Source organism: Rhinoraja longicauda, chromosome 15, assembly GCF_053455715.1.
Source record: "Rhinoraja longicauda isolate Sanriku21f chromosome 15, sRhiLon1.1, whole genome shotgun sequence".
NCBI classification, from domain to species: Eukaryota; Metazoa; Chordata; class Chondrichthyes; order Rajiformes; family Arhynchobatidae; genus Rhinoraja; species Rhinoraja longicauda.
Window position 1 is genome coordinate 47,532,630 of NC_135967.1, and position 20,736 is coordinate 47,553,365.

General features: G+C 40.5%; 1 protein-coding gene across 2 annotated transcripts in view; it reads left to right on the plus strand.

Annotated features, from left to right (window-relative positions):
- LOC144600707 (U2 snRNP-associated SURP motif-containing protein-like) overlaps positions 1-20,471 on the plus strand; it is a 46,224-nt gene extending 25,753 nt beyond the window's left edge. Inside the window, exons 14-26 of one of the 2 annotated variants that reach the window (XM_078412616.1) lie at positions 1,229-1,391; positions 1,681-1,760; positions 1,841-1,928; positions 3,054-3,182; positions 6,136-6,301; positions 9,977-10,072; positions 11,522-11,585; positions 12,031-12,102; positions 14,419-14,590; positions 16,346-16,456; positions 17,059-17,309; positions 18,327-18,491; positions 19,960-20,471. In XM_078412616.1, the coding sequence (XP_078268742.1) occupies positions 1,229-1,391; positions 1,681-1,760; positions 1,841-1,928; positions 3,054-3,182; positions 6,136-6,301; positions 9,977-10,072; positions 11,522-11,585; positions 12,031-12,102; positions 14,419-14,590; positions 16,346-16,456; positions 17,059-17,309; positions 18,327-18,491; positions 19,960-20,095 (1,693 nt within the window). In that variant the 3' untranslated portion in view covers positions 20,096-20,471. The remainder of the gene's footprint in view (positions 1-1,228; positions 1,392-1,680; positions 1,761-1,840; positions 1,929-3,053; positions 3,183-6,135; positions 6,302-9,976; positions 10,073-11,521; positions 11,586-12,030; positions 12,103-14,418; positions 14,591-16,345; positions 16,457-17,058; positions 17,310-18,326; positions 18,492-19,959) is intronic. The other variant, XM_078412617.1, reaches the window with a different exon arrangement.
- The last annotated feature ends 265 nt before the right edge of the window (positions 20,472-20,736 follow it).

Consider the following 20,736-nt stretch of genomic DNA (forward strand, 5'->3'; position numbering starts at 1 on the left):
TACTTGCTGGAGTTTAGAAGAATGAGGGGGGACCTCTGAAACATACAGAATGGTAAAAGGGTTGGATAGAGTGGATGTGGAGAGGATGTTTCCACTAGTGGGAGAGCCTAGGACTAGAGGTCATAGCCTCAGAATTAAAGGACCTTCTTTTAGGCAGGAGATGAGGAAAATTTTCTTTAGTCAGAGGGTGGTGAATCTGTGGAATTCTTTGCCACAGAAGGCTGTGGAGGCCAAGTCAGTGGATATTTTTAAGGCAGAGATAGATAGATTCTTGATTAGTACAGGTGTTAGAAGTTATGGGGAGAAGGCAGGTGAATGGGGTTAAGAGGGAGAGATAGATCAGCTATGATTGAATGGCGGAGTGGACTTGATGAGCCGAATGGCCTAATTCTATTCCTATCCTATGACCGTGTGAAATGACAAATCTGGCACATACTAATCATTTTGCAGTGATTACAACATGGCAGATTTGGCAAAATTATCAACATGTTTTTCTTTTAAATAAGGGAGAAAGCAGTTGACAATTAATAAGCAGCTTGGCAGTTAATGACATAAAATGTTCTCATCACGTTACTGGCCATTTTGCACAATAACCATAAGATCATAAGTGATAGGAGCAGAATTAGGCCATTTGGTCCATCTAGTCTACTCCGCCATTCAATCATGGGTGATCTATCTCTCCCTCCTAACCACATTCTTCTGCCTTCTCCCCATAACCTCTGACACCACGTGTAATGATACACCGCATTCCAGCAACATTGTTTACTACAACAAAATGTGGATTTATATTTTTGTATGTATTCATAAGAATACCAGTTGCAATCTGAATCTTACTCTGCAATTTTCAGTCATTTCTTAGATTATTGAGGTAAAGTCCAATTTATCAGTCGAGGTTCTTGTCTTAATTACTTTATGAATATCTTGCTATTAATATATATTTTTACATAATTGTTCCAGTTTATAGTCTTTAAGCGAATAAACAGAGACGGGCCATAATGCTGGAGTAACTCAGCGGGTCAGACATGCTCTCTGGAGAAAATGATTAGGTGGCGTTTTGCATCGGAACCCTTCTTCAGACTTAATATAACATGTTTGCTTTAGGTTCCATGAGAGTAAACTAGGGATTTATTTCATGTTATGATCATTGTTTGTATTGAAAATTGAGGTCAAGATTAAGCATATTTGGGTAAATTTATAACGTGTAGCTAACACACTCTAAAACTTGCAGGCAAAGAGATAAATTGGAGAATGTCTTGAGAGGTTTGGCACCTCATCGCAATGACATTGGTGATGCGATGGTCTTCTGTTTGAATAATGCAGAGGCTGCAGAGGAAATAGTGGATTGTATTGCAGAATCTCTGTCTATTTTACAAACTCCACTGCAGAAAAAGGTAAACATTAAAAATTTGATTATCCATATACTGATAACGTATGTTAGAACTTAGCAGTCATTTAGAGCAGGCGGTATGTCACCAATTGTGTAACAAAATATTGTCAACCTTGTGTGGTAAAGTGGTGCAGTTAAAATTGTTTTTGACAAATCTGTTTTTGTTAATATGTTTAGTAATTTAGACAATGACATTTATTTTTGTATTTTACTTGGCAATGGCTGATAATAAATGACAGCTTTTGAATTTAAAAAAAAAACCTAACACTATGATATTTCAATTTCCATTGCAGATAGCAAGACTGTACTTGGTGTCCGACATCCTGTATAATTCCTGTGCAAAAGTTGCCAATGCATCTTATTATAGGAAATAGTGAGTTTCATCTTGTAAGATATTAAATTATTTTTGAGAAGCCATTGCTCATGTAACTTGGGGTTTTGTTCTTTCATTAGTTTTGAAACCAAGCTGCCTCAGATATTTACAGATTTACACGAAGCCCACAAAGTGATACAAGCGAGGCTTCAAGCAGAACAGTTCAAGGTATGGTTTTGGAAAATTTAAAATTGAATGAAAGTACAGAGCAAACTTGTTGAAAAAAATGCTAAAGCTTGGGTTGAAATTATGTTTTTGGCTAACGTGTCTTATGGGAGTCGGGGGTGGGGGGGGATTGCGATAATCCAACGCATTTGTGATGACAATTTCCTTTAACTGAACTGAAGCTGTTGTGCCAATATCAGTTTTTTTTAATCTCCTAAATTCCCTATTTATGTTCACTATTTAAGGTATCTGTCATAGAGTCATACATCGTGGAAATGGGCCTTTCGGCCCAACTTTCCCACGCCGACCAATATGTTCCATCTACACTAGTCTCACTGCCCGCATTTGGCCCACATCCCTCTAAACCTGTCCCATCCATGTACCTGTCCAATTGTTGCTTGCAAAGTTGTGTCAAAGTGCATTGTCTTTCTGAACAATTAGAAAATGGGCTCAGAGTGATTAGAAAAAAAACAGAATGGTGGAACTACCAGTGCTGATGAAGTGCCATTGACCTGAAGAGTTAACTTTGTTCTCTCTCCACACTTGCTACATGATCTGACTATTTCCAGCACACTGCATTTTTTTCCAGATTTCCAGCATCTGCAGTTCGATTTCCCATATGCTCAAATTTATTTGTCACAGTATCCTTATAAAACATCTATGAAGGAAAAAAGTCCTTGGCCCTTTTTTGCTAGTTTTCTGCTTCCTGTCACTAATTCCAGTTGGTTTTAATATCTTGTTTAGATTCATATCCAGCTTTGATAGGTGCAGCAGTACTGTATAATCTGTCCAGTCTGACTGCAGTTTAAAATATTTCTATTTCTCATTATGAGGGATTTTAATTGGTTCAAAGTAAATTTACAGTATAGTTATAGAAATATTTGTAAATAGTCTATCCATTCATAAGAGAAGTTATTTTTTAATTTGTATCTGATTTGTCCTTTGTGTCATTTTACTCGTCTGGCAATAACTGCACACTGGTTGGAGCAGTGATGCTTTGTAAATAACTCGTTTCTCCACAGCTGGTATTCGTATACTAATATTTGACACGCCTACCTTGGCAGTACTCATTTATAAGAATAAGACAAAAATATTGATCTTTTAAACTTTAATTTTGTTTCTCTTTAGCAAAAGATAATGACATGTTTTCGAGCATGGGAAGACTGGGCTGTCTATCCAGAGCCTTTTCTCATTAGGCTACAGAATATATTCCTTGGACTAATGAAATTGGATGAGGATGGATTGGAAAGGCCACTGGTATGAGCTGATATTCCTTACTTTTTATAATGCTGTTAAATGAGGAATGAGCATCTTTAGGGGGGTTTTCAAGTTATTTGCACCTCACTGGAGATCACATTGTCGTTACTGAGTTAGAACATCAATAATTAGTGATTGTTGTACATTAGGCACGTCTGATTTCCCTGTAGCGACACAAGCCATTGCTGAAGGTCAGCTTTAATTTCATATTGATTCTTGAAATAACTGGTTCTATTATCCGTGTAACTATGAACTTGAGCCTTTATCTGATAGCTTACTTGCACAGTTATTATTTGCCTTCAGCGATGGGAAACATTCGAAACATTTTGTTCATTAATAGAAATATTGGTTTTTTTTTTTTAAACCAAGATATTTAGTTCAGAAAATAACATCAGAAATAAGAAAATGACAATGGGTCATTGAAGCTTAACTTTTCAATATAATCTTACTCCTGTTGACAGTTGTTTGTATTCTGCATATACCTATCTTCTTGCTTTTTCTCCAGCTTGATATTCCAAAAATTGATGGGTGTTTCCCAAGTTAAGTTTAAGGGCGGTGAATCTGGAATTCATTGCCACAGAAGGCCGTGGAGGCCAAGTCAATGGCTATTTTTAAGGCAGAGATAGATAGATTCTTGATTAGTATATGTGTCAGGGTATTGGGGAGAAGGGGGTTGATGGGGGAAAGTTAGATCAGCCATGATTGAATGGCAGAGTAGTCTTGATGAGTTGAATGGTTAAATAAATGGTTGAATAAAGTAGACTTGACTTGGTCTAAATCTGTTCCTATCACTAATGAACATGATATTTTCTCCGATTTCCACCTGGGCCCCATTTGGCTTTATAATTTTTTTTAGTTTACTTTTTAGTCGGAGCCTTGTGTCTGGTGGCTTCTGTCACACCGTGAATTGCCACATATGAAATTGTTGCTCTTAGCGATGTTTGCTAAGGCTCTGCTCATGATACCCGAGCCTGCAGAAATTGGAGAACAGAGCCCAGTCTATTGCAAGCTCATCGCTTCTTTCCATTCATAGTGCATTGCATCAGGAAGACTGCATTTAGCGTGATGCACCTTGGTAATTCCCTTTTCTCTCTTCTACTTCTGGGAGAAAATACAGGAATTTGAAAGCCTGGTCATACGAATATAAGAATAATCTCTTCCTTGTGGCTATCAGACTCCTGAAGAAGGGTCTCGACCCAAAACATCACCCATTCCTTCTCTCCAGAGATGCTGCCTGTCCCGTTGAGTTACTCCAGCTTTTTGTGTCTGTCTTCAACCATTTACCTCTTTCACACTCCCTTCCCCGTGATGCTGTCACGTACTCTTAACTCTTATCTTATTTGGTTATTCTGTTCCTACGTTTTAGTATTTTTTTGTACTACAGTTTTCATTGCAGTCTTTGCACTAGTCCGCTGCTTTGTAATGGTCATTTCATTTATTGGTGGGTTAATTGTTTACTCCATGACGTTCATGTGAACTAGGAATTTCATTGCACCTTGATGTGTATGAAAATAAACTAATCTGAATCTGAACCTCGTTTGTAGTACTTCAATACTATAATTATAGGTCTGTCGGAACAAATGAATGATTCCACGACCAAGCATCCTATACATAATTATTATCACACTACTTATTCCCCCAGCTTCTCTGCCCTATCTTGATGTTAAACGCAAGCCCTGTTTACTGTCGCAAGTGAATATTACAGGTTTCCATGCTACTTCTTTGAAAGGAATGATTTCTAAAGTCCTGGCCAATATTTATCCCTGTCAATATTATTAAAATAAGTTATCTGGTTACTTGCTGGTGTTTGTTAGGTCTTGCTAAGTGCAGATGAGAACACATTTTTCCAACTGTATAATGGTGACTATACTTGAGAAATACTCATTGCTTCTGAAATACTCTGGGACATTTTCAAAGATGGGAAACACACTATATAAATGCAATTTTTCCTTCCTCTCCAATTCCCATTTACTCTTTACATGAATATATCAGTATTCTGCCATTTACTAATTCCTGTCCCTATATACCTGCATCCCTCCTCAGCCCTCTCTCAGCATCCTTGCCTCCCCAACCCCTGCCCCAGTACCCTAAAACGTATGTTGAAAGACTGGAGCGACTGGGCTTGTATACACTGGAATTTAGAAGGATGAGAGGGGATATTATTGAAACTAAGGGATTGGACACGCTAGAGGCAGGAAACATGTCCCCAATGTTGGGGGAGTCCAGAACCAGGGGCCACAGTTTAAGAATAAGGGGTAGGCCATTTAGAATGGAGATGAGAAAAAGCATTTTCACTCAGAGTTGTAAATCTGGAATTCTCTGCCTCAGAAGGCAGTGGAGACCAATTCTCTGGATGCTTTCAAGAGAGAGTTAGATTGAGCTTTTAATGACAGTGGAGTCAAGGGGTATGGGGAGAGGGCAGGAATGGGGTACTGATTGTGGATGATCAGCCATGATCACATTGAATGGCGGTGCTGGCTCGAGGGGCAGAATGGCCTACTCCTGCACCTACTGTCTATTGTCTCCAGCATTACCAAACAACATGAACCCATTGAGTGCTCATGCACAAAACCAAGCTGGGGATTTATTCTTTGTCATCAAAGCTCCTGATTGGATCCACTAAAATAAAGTTAAAATATAAAATTGAAACTGAGTAAATAAATGCGTGTGTCTTTCATGAAGGCATGGATTTTAGAATGCTCATGAATTAGGTTTGGATATAAAATATCAATCCAAAGAAAAGCACCTTATGCCTTGAATCACAATGGTTTTTTTCACAAAATTTTATCGAACGTACATTTAACCAAATCAGTGTTCATAATTCCACAATCTCTCTTGTCCTTCTAAAATGACTCCTATGTCTTCATGCAAGTAAAACCTGGAATATTTATCAGTATTCCAGTCAATGATTTATCATTTATTCCTTGTGTTGCTGTAATGTGTTTTCATTAAGGTGCTTGATGATGTGGATGGTGCACCAATTTTGGATGGCCACATTTCTCCATTGGACGATGTTGATGGGTTGCCAATTGATGGAATTCCACTAGATGGAGTACTTCTAGATGACATTGACGGGATTCCTTTGAAATCGGTTGATGATGACCTCGATGGCATGCCAAGTAAGCACATTGACCATACAAGCACATCTGACTTACTGTGGTTAGCATTTGGTTTTAATTTGGATTGGCTTGTTTATTATATTGTGTTGAAACATGAATTACAATGATCTGTCGTGCATTAAATCCAAATCTTGCCGCATATGCAAATGTTGGATCATCTGTGGCACCTGTGCCAATTAAAGTAATCATTTTTTTGAAAAATGTAATATTGCTAAAACTTCAAGGTTGTTATGTGAATGTTAACTATTGATTTGAATTCATTTTCACTGTACATTTTAAAACAATTCATTTGCAATTGGCATCATATTTAGCAGCGTTCACTACACAGTTTTAATGCATTCATGGTGTTTGCTGATCTCTGTTATGAAATAGTTTCAGGAAAGAACAGTTGGATCATGCTAAATCCAGCACACTTCCCAAACTCTCTGCTGCTGTACCCACCTGCTGTACTAACCTGATCTAGATGTAGAGGGTTATCTTATAAACTAGAGTGTGCCAGGAATGGTTACTGGGCTTCAGGTGGAATATCTCACTCGCCCTGCCATTTTGCCAAAGTCTTTAAGCCATTTTACTTATCTCTGATAAAAGATATTTAAATACATGCAAATCAAGTTCGATCATTTTTAGAAATGTAAAATATTAAATATGCTAAAGGTAGTTCAAATCCTAACATTAATTAAAAGTAGGGTAAAGTCTGAAGAAGGGTTCTCACCCAAAACGTCACCTATTCTCTTTCTCTTCAGAGATGCTGCCTGTCCTCAGCAGAGGCCTCACCTTTGTTCCCCTCTGCCCTCATCTCCACGAGTTCTGGGTCTGCCAAGACGTAGAGCTCTTCTTCTGATGCCTCTGCCTCCATGCCTTTTTCTATGAGAAGGAGTCCTCACCACCCAGGGATGACCCCTTCTCCACCGGTCCCCCTCCTTTTGGATTCCCCCGGATGGCCCTCTACCTTCTTTAGACCTTTTTATTTCCAACTGCGGGACATCAACCGACTCAACTTTTCCACTCCCTTTACCTACTCCAACCTCTCCCCCCCGAACGAGCAGCCCTCCGCTCACTCTGCAGCAACCCCGACTTGGAATCAAAACCCGCCGACAAGGGAGGTGCTGTGGTAGTCTGGCAGGCTGACCTCGACCAAGCCGAGGCCAGGCAACAACTCTCGGACACCTCCTCCTACTTATCCTTGGATCATGATCCCACAGACGAGCACCAGACCTTAATATCACACACCATTTCTGATTTCATTACTTCTGGCTATCTGCCCTCTAAAGCCTCCAACCTTCTCGTTCCCCAGCCCTGCATAGCCCGATTTTATCTTCGCTCAATTTCACAAATAGAACTGCCCTGGCAGACCCATTGTTTCTGCTTGTTCGTGTCCCTCTGAATTAATTTCCACATACCTCGACTCCATCCTATCCCCCCTGGTCCAATCTCTCCCTACCTATGTCAATAGACAATAGGTGCAGGAGTAGGCCATTCGGCCCTTCGAACCTCACACTCTCCTCGTCTCTTCAATGACTTCCGATTTCCAGGTCCCCATTCCCTCATCTTTAATATTAATGTCCAGTCACACTACACCTCCATCCCCCCACCACGAAGGTCTTAAAGCCCTCCATTTCTTCCTCAACTGCAGAACCAGCCAATTTCCGTCTACTAACACTTTCCTCCACCTAGCAGAGCTGGTCCTTACCCTTAACAACTTCTCCTTCAATTCCTCCCACTTCCTCCAAATCCAAGGCATTGCCATCGGCACTCCCATGGGCCCCAGCTATGCCTGCCTCTTTGTAGCGTACAAGGAACAATCCAGGCGTACATTGGCCCTACCCTCGAACTCTACCTCCGCTACATTGACGACTATATCGATGCTCCTTCTTGCACCTGTGCAGAACTCACTGACTTCCTCAACTTCACGACTAATTTACATCCTGCACTCAAATTCACTTAGACCATCTCCGACATCTTCCTACCGTTCCTCTCACCGTCTCCATCACAGGAGACAGACTATCGACTGACATCTATTACAAACTCACTGACTCCCATAGCTATCTAGACTACACTTCTTCCCACCCTGCTTCCTGTAAAGACTCTTCTACGCCTCATCTGCGCCCAGAATTAGGTAATCGGAGATGTGTTCATTCTTTAGGGAACAGGGGTTCCCCATTTCCATTATAGATGAGGCTCTCACTAGGGTCTCCTCGATATCCCGTAGCTCCGCTCTTGCTCCCCCTCCCCTCATTCGTAACAAGGACAGAGTCCCCCCTGTCCTCTCACCCCATCAGCCGTCACATACAGCATATAATCCTCCAACACTTTCGCCACCTCCAACGGGATCCCACTACTGACCACATCTTCCCATCTCCTCCCCTTTCTGCTTTCCACAGAGACCGTTCCCTCCGAAACTCCCTGGTCTCTTCCCACCCAAACCACCCCCTCCCCAGGAGATGCAACATCTGTCCCTTGACCCCGTCCAAGGACCCCAACAGTCTTTTCAGGTGAGGCAGAAGTTCACTTGCACCTCCTCCATCCTCATCTACTGTATCCGCTGTTCCAGGTGTGGACTCCTGTATATCGGCGAGACCAAGAACAGACTCAGCGATCGTTTCACTGAACACCTCCGCTCAGTCTGCCTAAACCTACCTGATCTCCTGGTTGCTCAGCACTTTAACTCCCACTCCCATTCCCCCACTGACCTTTCTGTCCTGGGTCTCCTCCATTGTCAGAGTGAGGCTCAGCGCAAATTGGAGGTACAGCATCTCATATTTTGCTTGGGTAGGTTACACCCCAGCAATATGAACATTAACTTCTCTAACTTCAAATATGCTTCCCTCTCACTCCATCCCCTTCTCCTTCCCAGTACTCCCACCAGTTTCACCAGTCTGACTACATTCTATCTCTGTACCGCCCACTCCCCTGACATCAGTCTGAAGAAAGGTCTCGACCTGAAACGTCACTCATTCCTACTCTCCAGACATGCTGCCTGACCTGCTGACAGCATTTTGTGTCTACCTTCAGAGTAAACCATCATCTGCAGTTCTTTCCTACACACTAATTAAAAATGTTAAGACGTGGTAAAATAAAGATTGATAAGTATGCTGGTTGCGTGGAATTGATTTTGACATGGCTAAGTGAGTGGGGTCTCTCTAGTTACGCTAAACATAATTGGTATTCAGGTGAGAGGACAGGTACAAAGAGCATTCACCCTCTATACTGAGAACATTTGTGCTCTCTCGATTCATTGTACAGTAGAATTGGCGATTGAGTTGTACCGCATGGTGGAAGTAGTCAGCATTTTCCAGCATAACTGCTGGTAAGGGATTAACACAAACAGCCTAACATTTCTCCCAAAATAAATACCATGCATTTGGGCAGTGACTTTCTGGATTTCTTAACAATCCAAAGCGCATTATAGTTAATGAAATTTTAAAAAAATAACTGACTGTCACGGGATAAGTAGTCTTCAATATTTCCATATCAGGGTTCTTAAAACTAAAATTAGAAAAAAATCTGATAATAGATTGACATGTCAATGCCACTTAGGGTACAAGGTATGGAAATGAATATTGGATTTATTTCACATCATGGAAATCCTTTCCTCAATTCCACCCAAAACCCAGATACTCCAATCAATTTGATCTTTTGGTGATAGTTTTAAAAATAATTAATTTAATTTCACAGTGGAAGACAATCTAGTGCATAAAAAGGAAGAACCATTCTTAAAAATTGCTCCTTCAAAATGGGAAACTGTGGATGAATCGGAGTTGGAAGCTCATGGTATGAATTTTTAATTTATCGCTCTTGATGTTGATTTTATCATTCTACTCCACCACAAACCAGTGTGAATTCTGTTACTTTTAATTACTATTTTTATTGAACCTGGCTGGGATTCAAGTGTTAGAGTAAAGCTCTCGAATCTTGATGTGACATGCTATGTTTTAAATATCCTGGATATTTTGTGATTTTCTATTTGCAAAGTTTTATAGAAACATAGAAAATATGTGCAGGAGTAGACCATTCGGCCAGCTCGGGTAATTATATATTTGAAAAATTGAGGGCAAGAACAAATGTAAAAAATAGATATGTGACTGTTAAAGGGTCAATTTATGGAATAGTTGCAACAATGAATTAAAAGAGTAGTAATATGTGTAAATTCAATAAAATGTCCAAAATTATTATATTTGAAAGATACAAAATATGCGATCAGCACTGAGAAATGACTGACATGATAGAAATGATGGTTCTTGGCTATATTTGTGTTTCTATGTTTTGTTTATCTGCTTCTGACTTATGATGTTGTATTTTTTTTTAAATTATATTTTGTTAAGAATTAAGGGTAGGCACAATAAGCTTTGGCTTCTGCCTACACCTTTTTTTTGGTCAGAAAATATCATGTGTGATTATAATGTTTTATTTTTGATACAATGATTTCGCACTATTTAACTTTCACATCTGTATGGTCAATTTGTTGTATTGTATTGACCGGAAAATAAATAAATTAAAAATATATGGCTGATCATCCAAAATCGGGTTTCTCCCCGTATCCCTTGATTCAGTTAGCCCTAAGTGCTATATCTAACTCGCTCTTGAAAACACCCAGTGAATTTGCCTCCACTGCCTTTTGTGGCAGAGAATTCCACAGATTCACAACTCTCTGGGTGAAAAAGTTTTTCCTCATCTTAGTCCTAAATGGCCTACTCCTTATTCTTAAACTGTGACCCATGGTTCTGGATTCCCCCAACATCAGGAACATTATTCCTGCATCTAGCCTGTCCAATCCCTTAAGAATTTTATATGTTTCTATAAGATTCCCACTCATCCTTTCATCTAAAGTATGTTTGCACTTGGCTGATTGCTCAAAGATACTTCATATCTAAATATTGTGGGATATTGCAGCTTTGAATCAAGTATAGGCTTAAATGATTAAAATGCGTTAGGTTGCTAAAACAATTCATCTTCAGCTTGAAATGCTGAAATTAAAGAAGTGCAGTTTATGGAATTGGAATCTTTATTGAGAGATCCGTGGTTTATAGCCAGTTAATGAGTCTTAGGCTTTGATATATAACTATGAAATAATTGGTATGATATTTTTGTAGCTTAAATGGTTGTTGAAAAATGAAAGAATTAAAATGCACAGATTGTGGTAATGTATAGAAATGGTGTTATGCTTTCACTCGCCAATTCTAGTTTGCATATGAAATCTAAAAATCAAATTTTATTTTGTAGCAATTACCACATCAAAGTGGGACCTTCTTGACCATACAGAATCAGAGGAAAAGGATGAGATTAAGTAAGTTGTTTTGAAAAATATTTTGGATCCTTAACCATTTCAAATAAAGTGCAGGTTCTTAATTGCAAAATTTGATATTCTTTGTCACTTGCCTTTGTAACTTTGCTCTATAAATCATTTTCTAATTTAACTGCACACAGTACCTGCTGATTCTGTATTGAATGAATAAAACTAAGTCAACCAAGAACTCTACAAATATTTCCAGTATTCTGCGGGCCTGTAATTTATAAGCTATCTTGTATATTTTCGTCAATCTGCTAAGCTACATAGTTACAGCTTATAGTTTTATATATATGATGTTTAACTATTCACTTTTAAGGTCACATTTATGGTCTAGTGGAATATATTTTGTAGCTAGAAATGCTGCATTTATGGTTTGCATCAGAACTGAGAATTGTAGGAACTGGAAAACTGATAAAGAATTTTAATTGTGGCCTGTTCGCAGGATTTGGAGAAATAGTCCACATAGCAAAGTGACCAGTTCACATCACTCGAGCCAAAAAGGAGGTTCCTGCAGGTTAGAACTTGAACTATTTTGTTTGGCTAGCATTACCAGCTTTTGCAGCTCCTATTGCAGACCTGCAATCGCCAAAGATTTTGAGAATTCAAGATGTTATTCAATCCTGATATTTATTTTGCCAGTGCATTAGTTGTGATATACCTTTGCAATCTCTGCAACAAAATAAAGTACAGTGCCCTTACAGTGAAGTAATGTTTGGGACAAAGACCCATCATTTATTTATTTGCCTCTGTACTCCACAATTTGAGATTTATAATAGAAAAAATCACATGTGGTTAAAGTGCATATTGTCAAAAATTAATAAAGGCCATTTTTATACATTTTGGTTTCACCAAAATGAATAAAAATTACAGAAATGTACAGAAAATGTACAGAAATTACAACTGTGTTTATACATAATTCCCCCCATTTCAGGGCACCATAATGTTTGGGACACAATGTCATGTAAATGAAAGTAGTGATGTTTAGTATTTTGTTGCATATCCTTTGCATGCAATGACTGCTTGAAGTCTGTGATTCATGGACATCACCAGTTGCTGGGTGTCTTCTCTAGTGATGCTCTGCCAGGCCTGTATTGTAGCCATCTTTGGCATTTGTGGGTTTTGGGGGCTAGTCCCCTTCAGTTTTCTCTTCGGCATATAAAAGGCATGCTCAATTGGGTTCAGATCGGGTGATTGACTTGGCCACTCAAAAACTGACCATTGTTTTGCTTTGAAAAACTCCTTTGTTGCTTTAGCAGTATGTTTGGGATCATTATCTTGCTGTAGAATGAACCGACGGCCAATGAGTTTTGAGGCATTTGTTTGAACTTGAGCAGATAGGATGTGTCTATACACTTCAGAATTCATTATGCTACTACCATCAGCAATTGTATCATCAATGAAGATAAGTGAGTCAGTTCCTTCAGCAGCCATACATGCCCAGGCCATAACACCCCCATCACCGTGTTTCACAGATGAGGTGGTATGCTTTGGATCTTGGGCAGTTTTTTTCTCTCCTCCATACTTTGCTCTTGCCATCACTCTGATATAAGTTAATTTTCGTCTCATCTGTCCATAAGATCTTTTTCCAGAACTGTGGTTTCTCTTTTAAGTACTTCTTGGCAAACTGTAACCTGGCCATCCTATTTTTGCGGCTAACCAGTGGTTTGCATCTTGCAGTGTAGCCTCTGTATTTCTGTTCATGATGTCTTCTGTGGATAGTGGTCATTGACAAATCCACACCTGACTCCTGAAGAGTGTTTCTGTTCTGTCAGACAGGTGTTTGGGGATTTTTCTTTATTATAGAAAGAATTCTGTCATCAGCTGTGGAAGTCTTCCTTGGCCTGCCAGTCCTTTTATGATTAGTAGGCTCACCAGTGCACTCTTTCTTCTTAATGATCTTCCAAACAGTTGATTTTGGTAAGGCTAAGGTTTGGCTGATGTCTCTAATCGTTTTATTCTTGTTTCTCAATCTCATAACGGCTTCTTTGACTATCATTGGCACAACTTTGGTCCTCATGTTGATAAACAGCAGTAAAAGTTTCCAAAGGTGATGGAAAGACTGGAGGAAAGACTAGGTGCTGAGAGCTCCCTTATACCTGCATTAAGGAGGCAATTAAACACACCCCGTTTCTCCTGCGGGCCGGGCAACTCTCCTGCAACTGACGATCCTGCGGGCCCGCCACCCCGTGGATCCGTTGCCGGGCAGGGAGTATCCCCTGGGGTCTTGGGCGAGCGAGGGGGGACAGGGAAAAGCCACTGACCTCGGCTCCGTGTGTCCAGCGCGCTACGATGGAAGGCGAGCGACGGGGAACCCCGGCGACGGCCATCTTGTTGGACCCTCTGCCACCGTGATGCGGCAGAGGGTTAGGCGTGGGGCAGGAAGAAGGTCAGGGGTGGGGCAAGCCGGGATGGGCGCCGGTCCTCCCGGGGGGGTGGGGGGAGCGCGTTTATTAAAGTTTATTCGGTAAAATGTTAAAAAGTGACGAAAGTGGATTTATTCAGACCATGGGGAATGGTGAGTAGGGTGGGCCTAAAATTATCACACTATCGTGTACAGTTGTGTACCATTTGTTTCTGGATGAAACCCGCACAAAGAAACAAACTAACGGAACAAAGATACGGCACAAACGCACAGGAAGTGGGGAACAAACAAGATGAGAGATAGATAAATAGATAGATCTAAAAAGGCAGCAGTCAGTGGCAAAATAAATATATATTTCTGTTAAATATATTGCTGGAAAATAAATCTTCCTGCAAACCAATGGTTTACCTAAAAACAATGGATTTATAGGACTATTGTAAACTTCAGTTATCTGTTTCTGTTTTGTAGGGAGGAAATAAGAGAAGAGGAGGAGGAGGAGGAGGAGGAGGAGGAAGAGGAAGATGTGGATGGTTGCGTGATGGGAGACGAGGAAGTACTGAAGGAAGAGCCCTTTGATTCCAAGTGTCAAAAAATGTTGGACATGTCTGAAGAGAAACGTGCCAGACTGCGGGAAATTGAAGTAAGTGTGCCTCATCTCTGGGAGCAATGTGAGACACGCTCTCACTGCTCCCCTTCTGTGATTCCTGCTGCTCTCTTGCTCTTCCCTATCTCGGTACACCTGACAATAAACTAAACATAAACTCTTCGACCATGTTCTGACCCTGACATGCTACCACAGCCACCTCTCGTTCCTCACCACTGGCACCACCAGCCCTTTTCATTTATCCCTCGTATCTCCCAATCACTTCCCCCACCCTCGCACCTGTACGTGTGTGGCCAAGTGCTGAACTGCGAATAAAACACAAAGTACTGGAGTAACTCAGGCAGCATCTGTGGACAGAAAGCACAGGCAAAGTTTTGGGTCAGTACTTCCGCTGAAGCGTGCTCGTTTTAGATCTTGGGTGTAGTTTAACCCTTCATATTTTTGCAGCTAGTCAATTAAATGTCATATTAAATTACTGTTGGTTTGGAGAACCAGTTTAAAAATGATATATCACTGTACCATTGTTTTTAAAAAAAAGAATAGGAGCAGGACTGAAGGTTATGAGCATAGAGGCCAATATTGGAGCAAATTTGGGGGGCATTATATTGCTGCTTATGATGTTTCTACATAACCAGCTCAAGGTGCAGGTGTGTTATGCACAGACCTGCTGGGCACAGAACTGTTACAGTCACGGGTGATGCACTTTCAAAGATCCCTTTTAATAAACCAGCACGACGCCAGTAAGATTCTTTGAACTGCCATCTGTGCCACAGCCTGCCTGCCAGAATTTAGTCTCATTATCTGTGGGGAGCAGTGCTTGTACGTCAAGCATGGTGGATTTAGAGGGAGGCACTGTGTTCAGCTTCTTGACTGTTGGCAGTGGAAGATGTCAGTCATATAGCACGGATACAGGTCCTTCAACCTACCTCATCCATGCTGATCAAGATGTCCCATCTAAGCTAGTCTCATTTGCCTGTCTTTGGCCCATATCCCTCTAATCCTTTCCCCTCCATGTACCTGTTCAAGTGATTTTTAAATGCATTTATCGTACCTGCCTCAACAACCTGCTCAGGCAGCTCGTTCCAAATATCCACCACCCTTTGCATGAATAGGTTGCCACTCGGGCTCCTTTTAAATCTTGCCCCTCTCACCTTAAAAATGTGTCCTCTAGTTTTTGATTCCCCTACCTTGGGTAAAGTATACTGTGCATTCACCCTATTCATTCCCATCATGATTTTATGCATGTCAATAAGATCACCCCTTTGCCTCCTGCACTCCAAGGAATACAATCCTAGCCCGCCCGACCTCTCCTCATAGCCCACCTCCTCTAGACTCGGCAACATCCTCGTAAAACTTCACTGCACTCTTTACGGTTTCTTTCTGAAAAGACTGCATGAAGAGCCAGTTTTCTTTTTTTTAAGTTTTAAAAATAGTTTTATGCAATTGTCTGAAATATAAATAAATAATTCACACTCTCTCCCTGTGAAAATGTTATACATTGTGGCATTATTCCCAAGTCAGTCTCCCCATGCAGAGAGGACTGCCTGCCTGCCTGCCCATTTGCATGATTTATCATCACTGATAGTTTTCACACCATGTTGTCTTCAGCCTGTCTCATCTATGTAAATTTTGTTAGTATAAATTTTATTGTATTGATGATGGGGTGTAAAGAGATGAAATCTTATTCTCTATAACACTATATTCAGTTTGGCAATATTATTGTGATGTTGCTATGTTTGTTAATTTCTAACTTTTTCAAATAGTTTAAATTGAGAGCTTTTTATCTTCTAGCTGAAAGTAATGAAATTTCAGGACGAATTGGAATCTGGTAAAAGGACTAAGAAGTCAGGAATGACCTTTCAACAACAGGTTGAGCATTATAGGAGTAAATTATTGCAGAAGGTAAGATTGTAAGCTGTAGCTGGTTGGTTTTCTGGGTATGAATGCAGTCGGCAACTGGCATTTTATAAGTTTTGATATTGTACAGGTTTGAAAAACTGTAAATGACAAAAAGATAGCCACTATGTACTATCAATGTAGTAATCCTTGATTTCATATGTAACAAGTAAATGTTATTTCTTAATATTATTTGTTATTTCTCAAGGGTGTTTAAGAGACTTTTGGATAGGCACATGGATATGCAGGGAGTGGAGGGATATGGATTATATGTAGAGAAGAGTTGGTCTTGGCATCATGTTTTAGCAGAGACATTGTGAGCCAAAGGGCTTGTTCCTGTGCTGTACTATTTTATCATATCTGGAAACATTAATAATAACTACATTCCAAATACCTGCTGGTTGTTTAATTGGTTACTATGCATTGTTCCTTGCGTGTCGCTGAGTTGTGGAATCTGGGGAGAAATGATGGGAATGTGGGGAGAATTAAAACAATGGGATTAATGTAGATCAGATGATGGTCAGATCGGGCTCGATGGGCTGAAGGTGCTGGATCACCCTGTCAAGTATTTGCATTGAGGGGTCAAAAGTGCCATGTTTTCTGTTTAGGGAAAGGAAAAAGACCAAGATAAAGACCTGGAGAAAGAAGTTTTTGATACAGAGAGAATAAGAGAAACGTACAAGGAAAAAGACAGAAAAGAGAAAGATAGAACTGAAGAAAAGATCAAGGAGAAGGATAAAATAAAAGGCAAAGAAAAAGACAAGAACAAGCTAAAAATCAAGGAAAAGGAACGCAATAAAGATCGATCACGGCCAAAAGAGAAGCACAGAGATAAAGGAAATTCCTTGTCACCTTCCAGGTGAGTAAAATAAAAGTGTGAAGGAATAAAGATGAAAGTGTCCCTGGAATTCTAATAGCATCTGAAACAAAAGTAAAGTTGTCTACAAGTCATCAGATGATTGTGGAGCTACTAATGATGTAAACGTTCTGACGAAAGGAGGTGACACAGCTGTAGAGTTGCTGCCTTACAGCGCCAGAGACCCGGGTTTGATCCTGACTACGGGTGCTTGTCTGTGTGGAGTTTGTACGTTCTCCCCATGACTTGCGTGGGGTTTCTCCGAGATCTTTGGTTTCCTCCCATACTCCAAAGACGTACAGGTTTGTTGGTTAATTGGCTTGATATCAAGACAAATTGTCCCTAGTGTGTGTAGGATAGTATTAATGTATCACTGGTCGACGTAGACTTGGTGGGCTGAAGGGCCTGTTTCCGTGCTGTCTCTCTAAACTAATCGAAAGAAGGAAGGGATGGACTAAGTAATTGCAAGACACTTTGGTAAATTTCAGTAGTGGCGGGAGTACCATCATGGGCTATAAGCCGTAATTGGGGGTGATCCCTGGCAATAGCACATCTCTAATGGATGAGCTCAACACCTTTTACACCTGCTTTGAACATACAACGTTCCAGCAAGATACATTCCCCATCTCCTGCTACTCCTTGCTGGCCTCATACATTTCAGTGGCAGAGGTCAGATCTGCTTTAAACTGTCAGAAAATCCTGGCTTGGATAGAGTCTGGATGGATTCCGAAATTGTATACCAATCATCTGGCCAGCAAAGTAGCTGTGCCTGAACCTGGTGGTGTGGGACTTCAGGCTCCAACACCACTTTGTACTTCAAATGTATCCAGGAAAGTGGCTTTGTTTAATTTCTATTTAACTTGTTCACGGAAGAGAGAATTACTGATTGACATTGTCACACACATTTTGCAATCCTTGGGGGGAAAAACTGGCATCTGTATATATTTAGTAAGTAAGGATTTAATTGTTCCATTTTGGTACACCTGACAATTAAACAACAATGTTTACAATGTGTTTCAGGAGAAGGAGGTGTACGAGCTCACCAAGTCCTTCCAGAAGCATCCGATGTGAAATATCCATGTCACCTTGGTCTGAGAGATCACTGCTTAAAGAAAACACGCTGTCCAGGTCACCGTCTCCAGCGTACAAGGAGTCTCCGAGGCACAGTAGCAAACGGAAAAAAAGGTGGGTACATTTATCAAAGAAGGAGACATAATGTGTTTCACAATAGACACAAAATGCTGGAATAACTCCGCGAGACAGGCAGCATCTCTGGAGAGAAGGAATGGGTGACGATTTGGTCGAGACCCTTCAGACTGATGTCAGGGGAGTGGGCTGTACATAGATAAGGAAGTATATAGATAAGGCAGTGTAAGGAGTGAAAACAGGACAAAGGGTATGGAGATCAAGGAAAATGTAGAATAGATAATTGCTTGGTCTCAACCCTAGACTCCTAGACTGTGGAACAGCATCCCTCTCCCCATTAGAACTGCCCCCTTCATCGACTCCTTTAAGTCCAGGCTCTACTCCCTAGCGTTTGAGGCCCTCTGAGGGGGCGCTGTGAACTGTTTATGTATGTGCTGTTATGTTTGTGTGCCATTGTCTGTTCGATCTTAGTACCTGAACTGATGTACAGCACTTTGGTCAACGTGGGTTGTTTTTAAATGTGCTATACAAATAAAACTGACTTGACTTGACTCAACCCGAAACATCACCCATTCCTTCTCCCCAGAGATGCTGCCTGTCCTGCTGAGTTACTCCAGCATTCTCTCGATCCCCTTCCCCCAGTTCTCCGACTACATTTTATCTCTGTTTGCTTTGTTATTACCTTCTCCCAACTAACAATTATATATTCTACATGTTCCAGTTTTCACACCTTCCACTCCCTTATCTGTACACTTCCTTATCTATGTGCCACCCACTCCCGACATCAGTCTGTAGAAGGGCCTCAACCCGAAACGTCACCCATTCCTTCTCTCCAGAGATGCTGCCTGTCCTGCTGAGTTTCTCCAGCATTTTGTGTCTATCTTTGATTTAAACCAGCATCTGCTGTTCCTTCATACACATAATGCGTCTCGCACCTAGTTAATGACTTTCCATTAATGGTTCAATGGTGCTTTTATTGTCATGTATAGGAATGCACAGTGAAATTATTTTCCTTGCATACAGTCCACTACAGTATTGCCATCCGAAGCACGTCCTCGATTAGCAAGAGTACAGAAATAGTCTCCTGAGCCGGCACTGAGGCACCGTGCTTTGGTGCTCTTTTCAAAGTCCAGTCTGTGCTGTAGTTCTTTTGAGTGATGCCCGATTCAGGCAAGCCCCAGGCTTACAACCACCAAACTAATGCTAGGCAGGTGTATTAATATAAAAAAAGACTGAGTGCTGGGGTAACTCAACGGGTCAGGCAGCATCTCCAGAGGACATGGATAGATGACATTTTGTGTCTCAACCTAAAACGTGACCTTTTCCATGTTTGCCAGAGATGATGCCTGACCCACTGAGACACTCCACCACTTGGTGTCTTTTTTTTGTAAACCAGCACCTGCAGTTCCTTGTGTCTACATTTTAGGTGCATTAATATGTTGGATTCTAACTGGGTTCAAATCTCAGGAGTACGTTTATATTTTCTATTTCTATCTATTTTTGGTAGATCTTGGTCTAGATCAAAATCTCCTAAAAAGTCAAAGCATTCTCGCTCAAGTTCTCCAAAGAAATCAAGACGATCGCGGTCACGCTCCAGAACTCCTCATCGGTCTCACAAAAAGTCAAAGAAGAGCAAACGCTGACAATCCGTGAGGCTTGTTTTATGTACATAAAAGATGATGCAGCATTTTTTTGTACTTTGTTTTGCTCTTTGTTACTCTCTTCCATTTGTTTTATAGATGGAATAAATACTTTCTTTTGTATTTGGATGACTGCAACTCATGTTTAAAATGGGAATGTGATTCAGATCTGAAAATAATCAGTTAGAAACCATCTCTGTAACTGTTGTCAACTCCACTGTAAAGAATTCACCTCTGTACCCTTAGTTTTGCTTTGGCTTCAATTCAAGCATTGTGATTTTTAATATAATATAGAGATAGAGTTACAGGGCCAGTATTTTTCTTTATGACCCATCAAAGCATCTCTGTTCAGTAATTATCACAACATTTAAATAAAGTTTTGTGGCTCCTTTGTCAGTGGCTTTTTTCACTCTGTACTCAAATAATCGTGTTGCAGTTAGTGTTTGCATTTCCTGAATTCAGAATTCAGAATTACTTTTATTTGTCATCCAAAAAACAAGTCTTTGGATGAGATTTCGTCACCCACAGTCCAACAATAGAGCAATAAAATAAGCAAATTACACAACCCCAACCAACACAAAACACAAAAAAAAGAAACATCCATCACAGTGAGTCTCCTCCAGTCCCCTCCTCACTGTGATGGA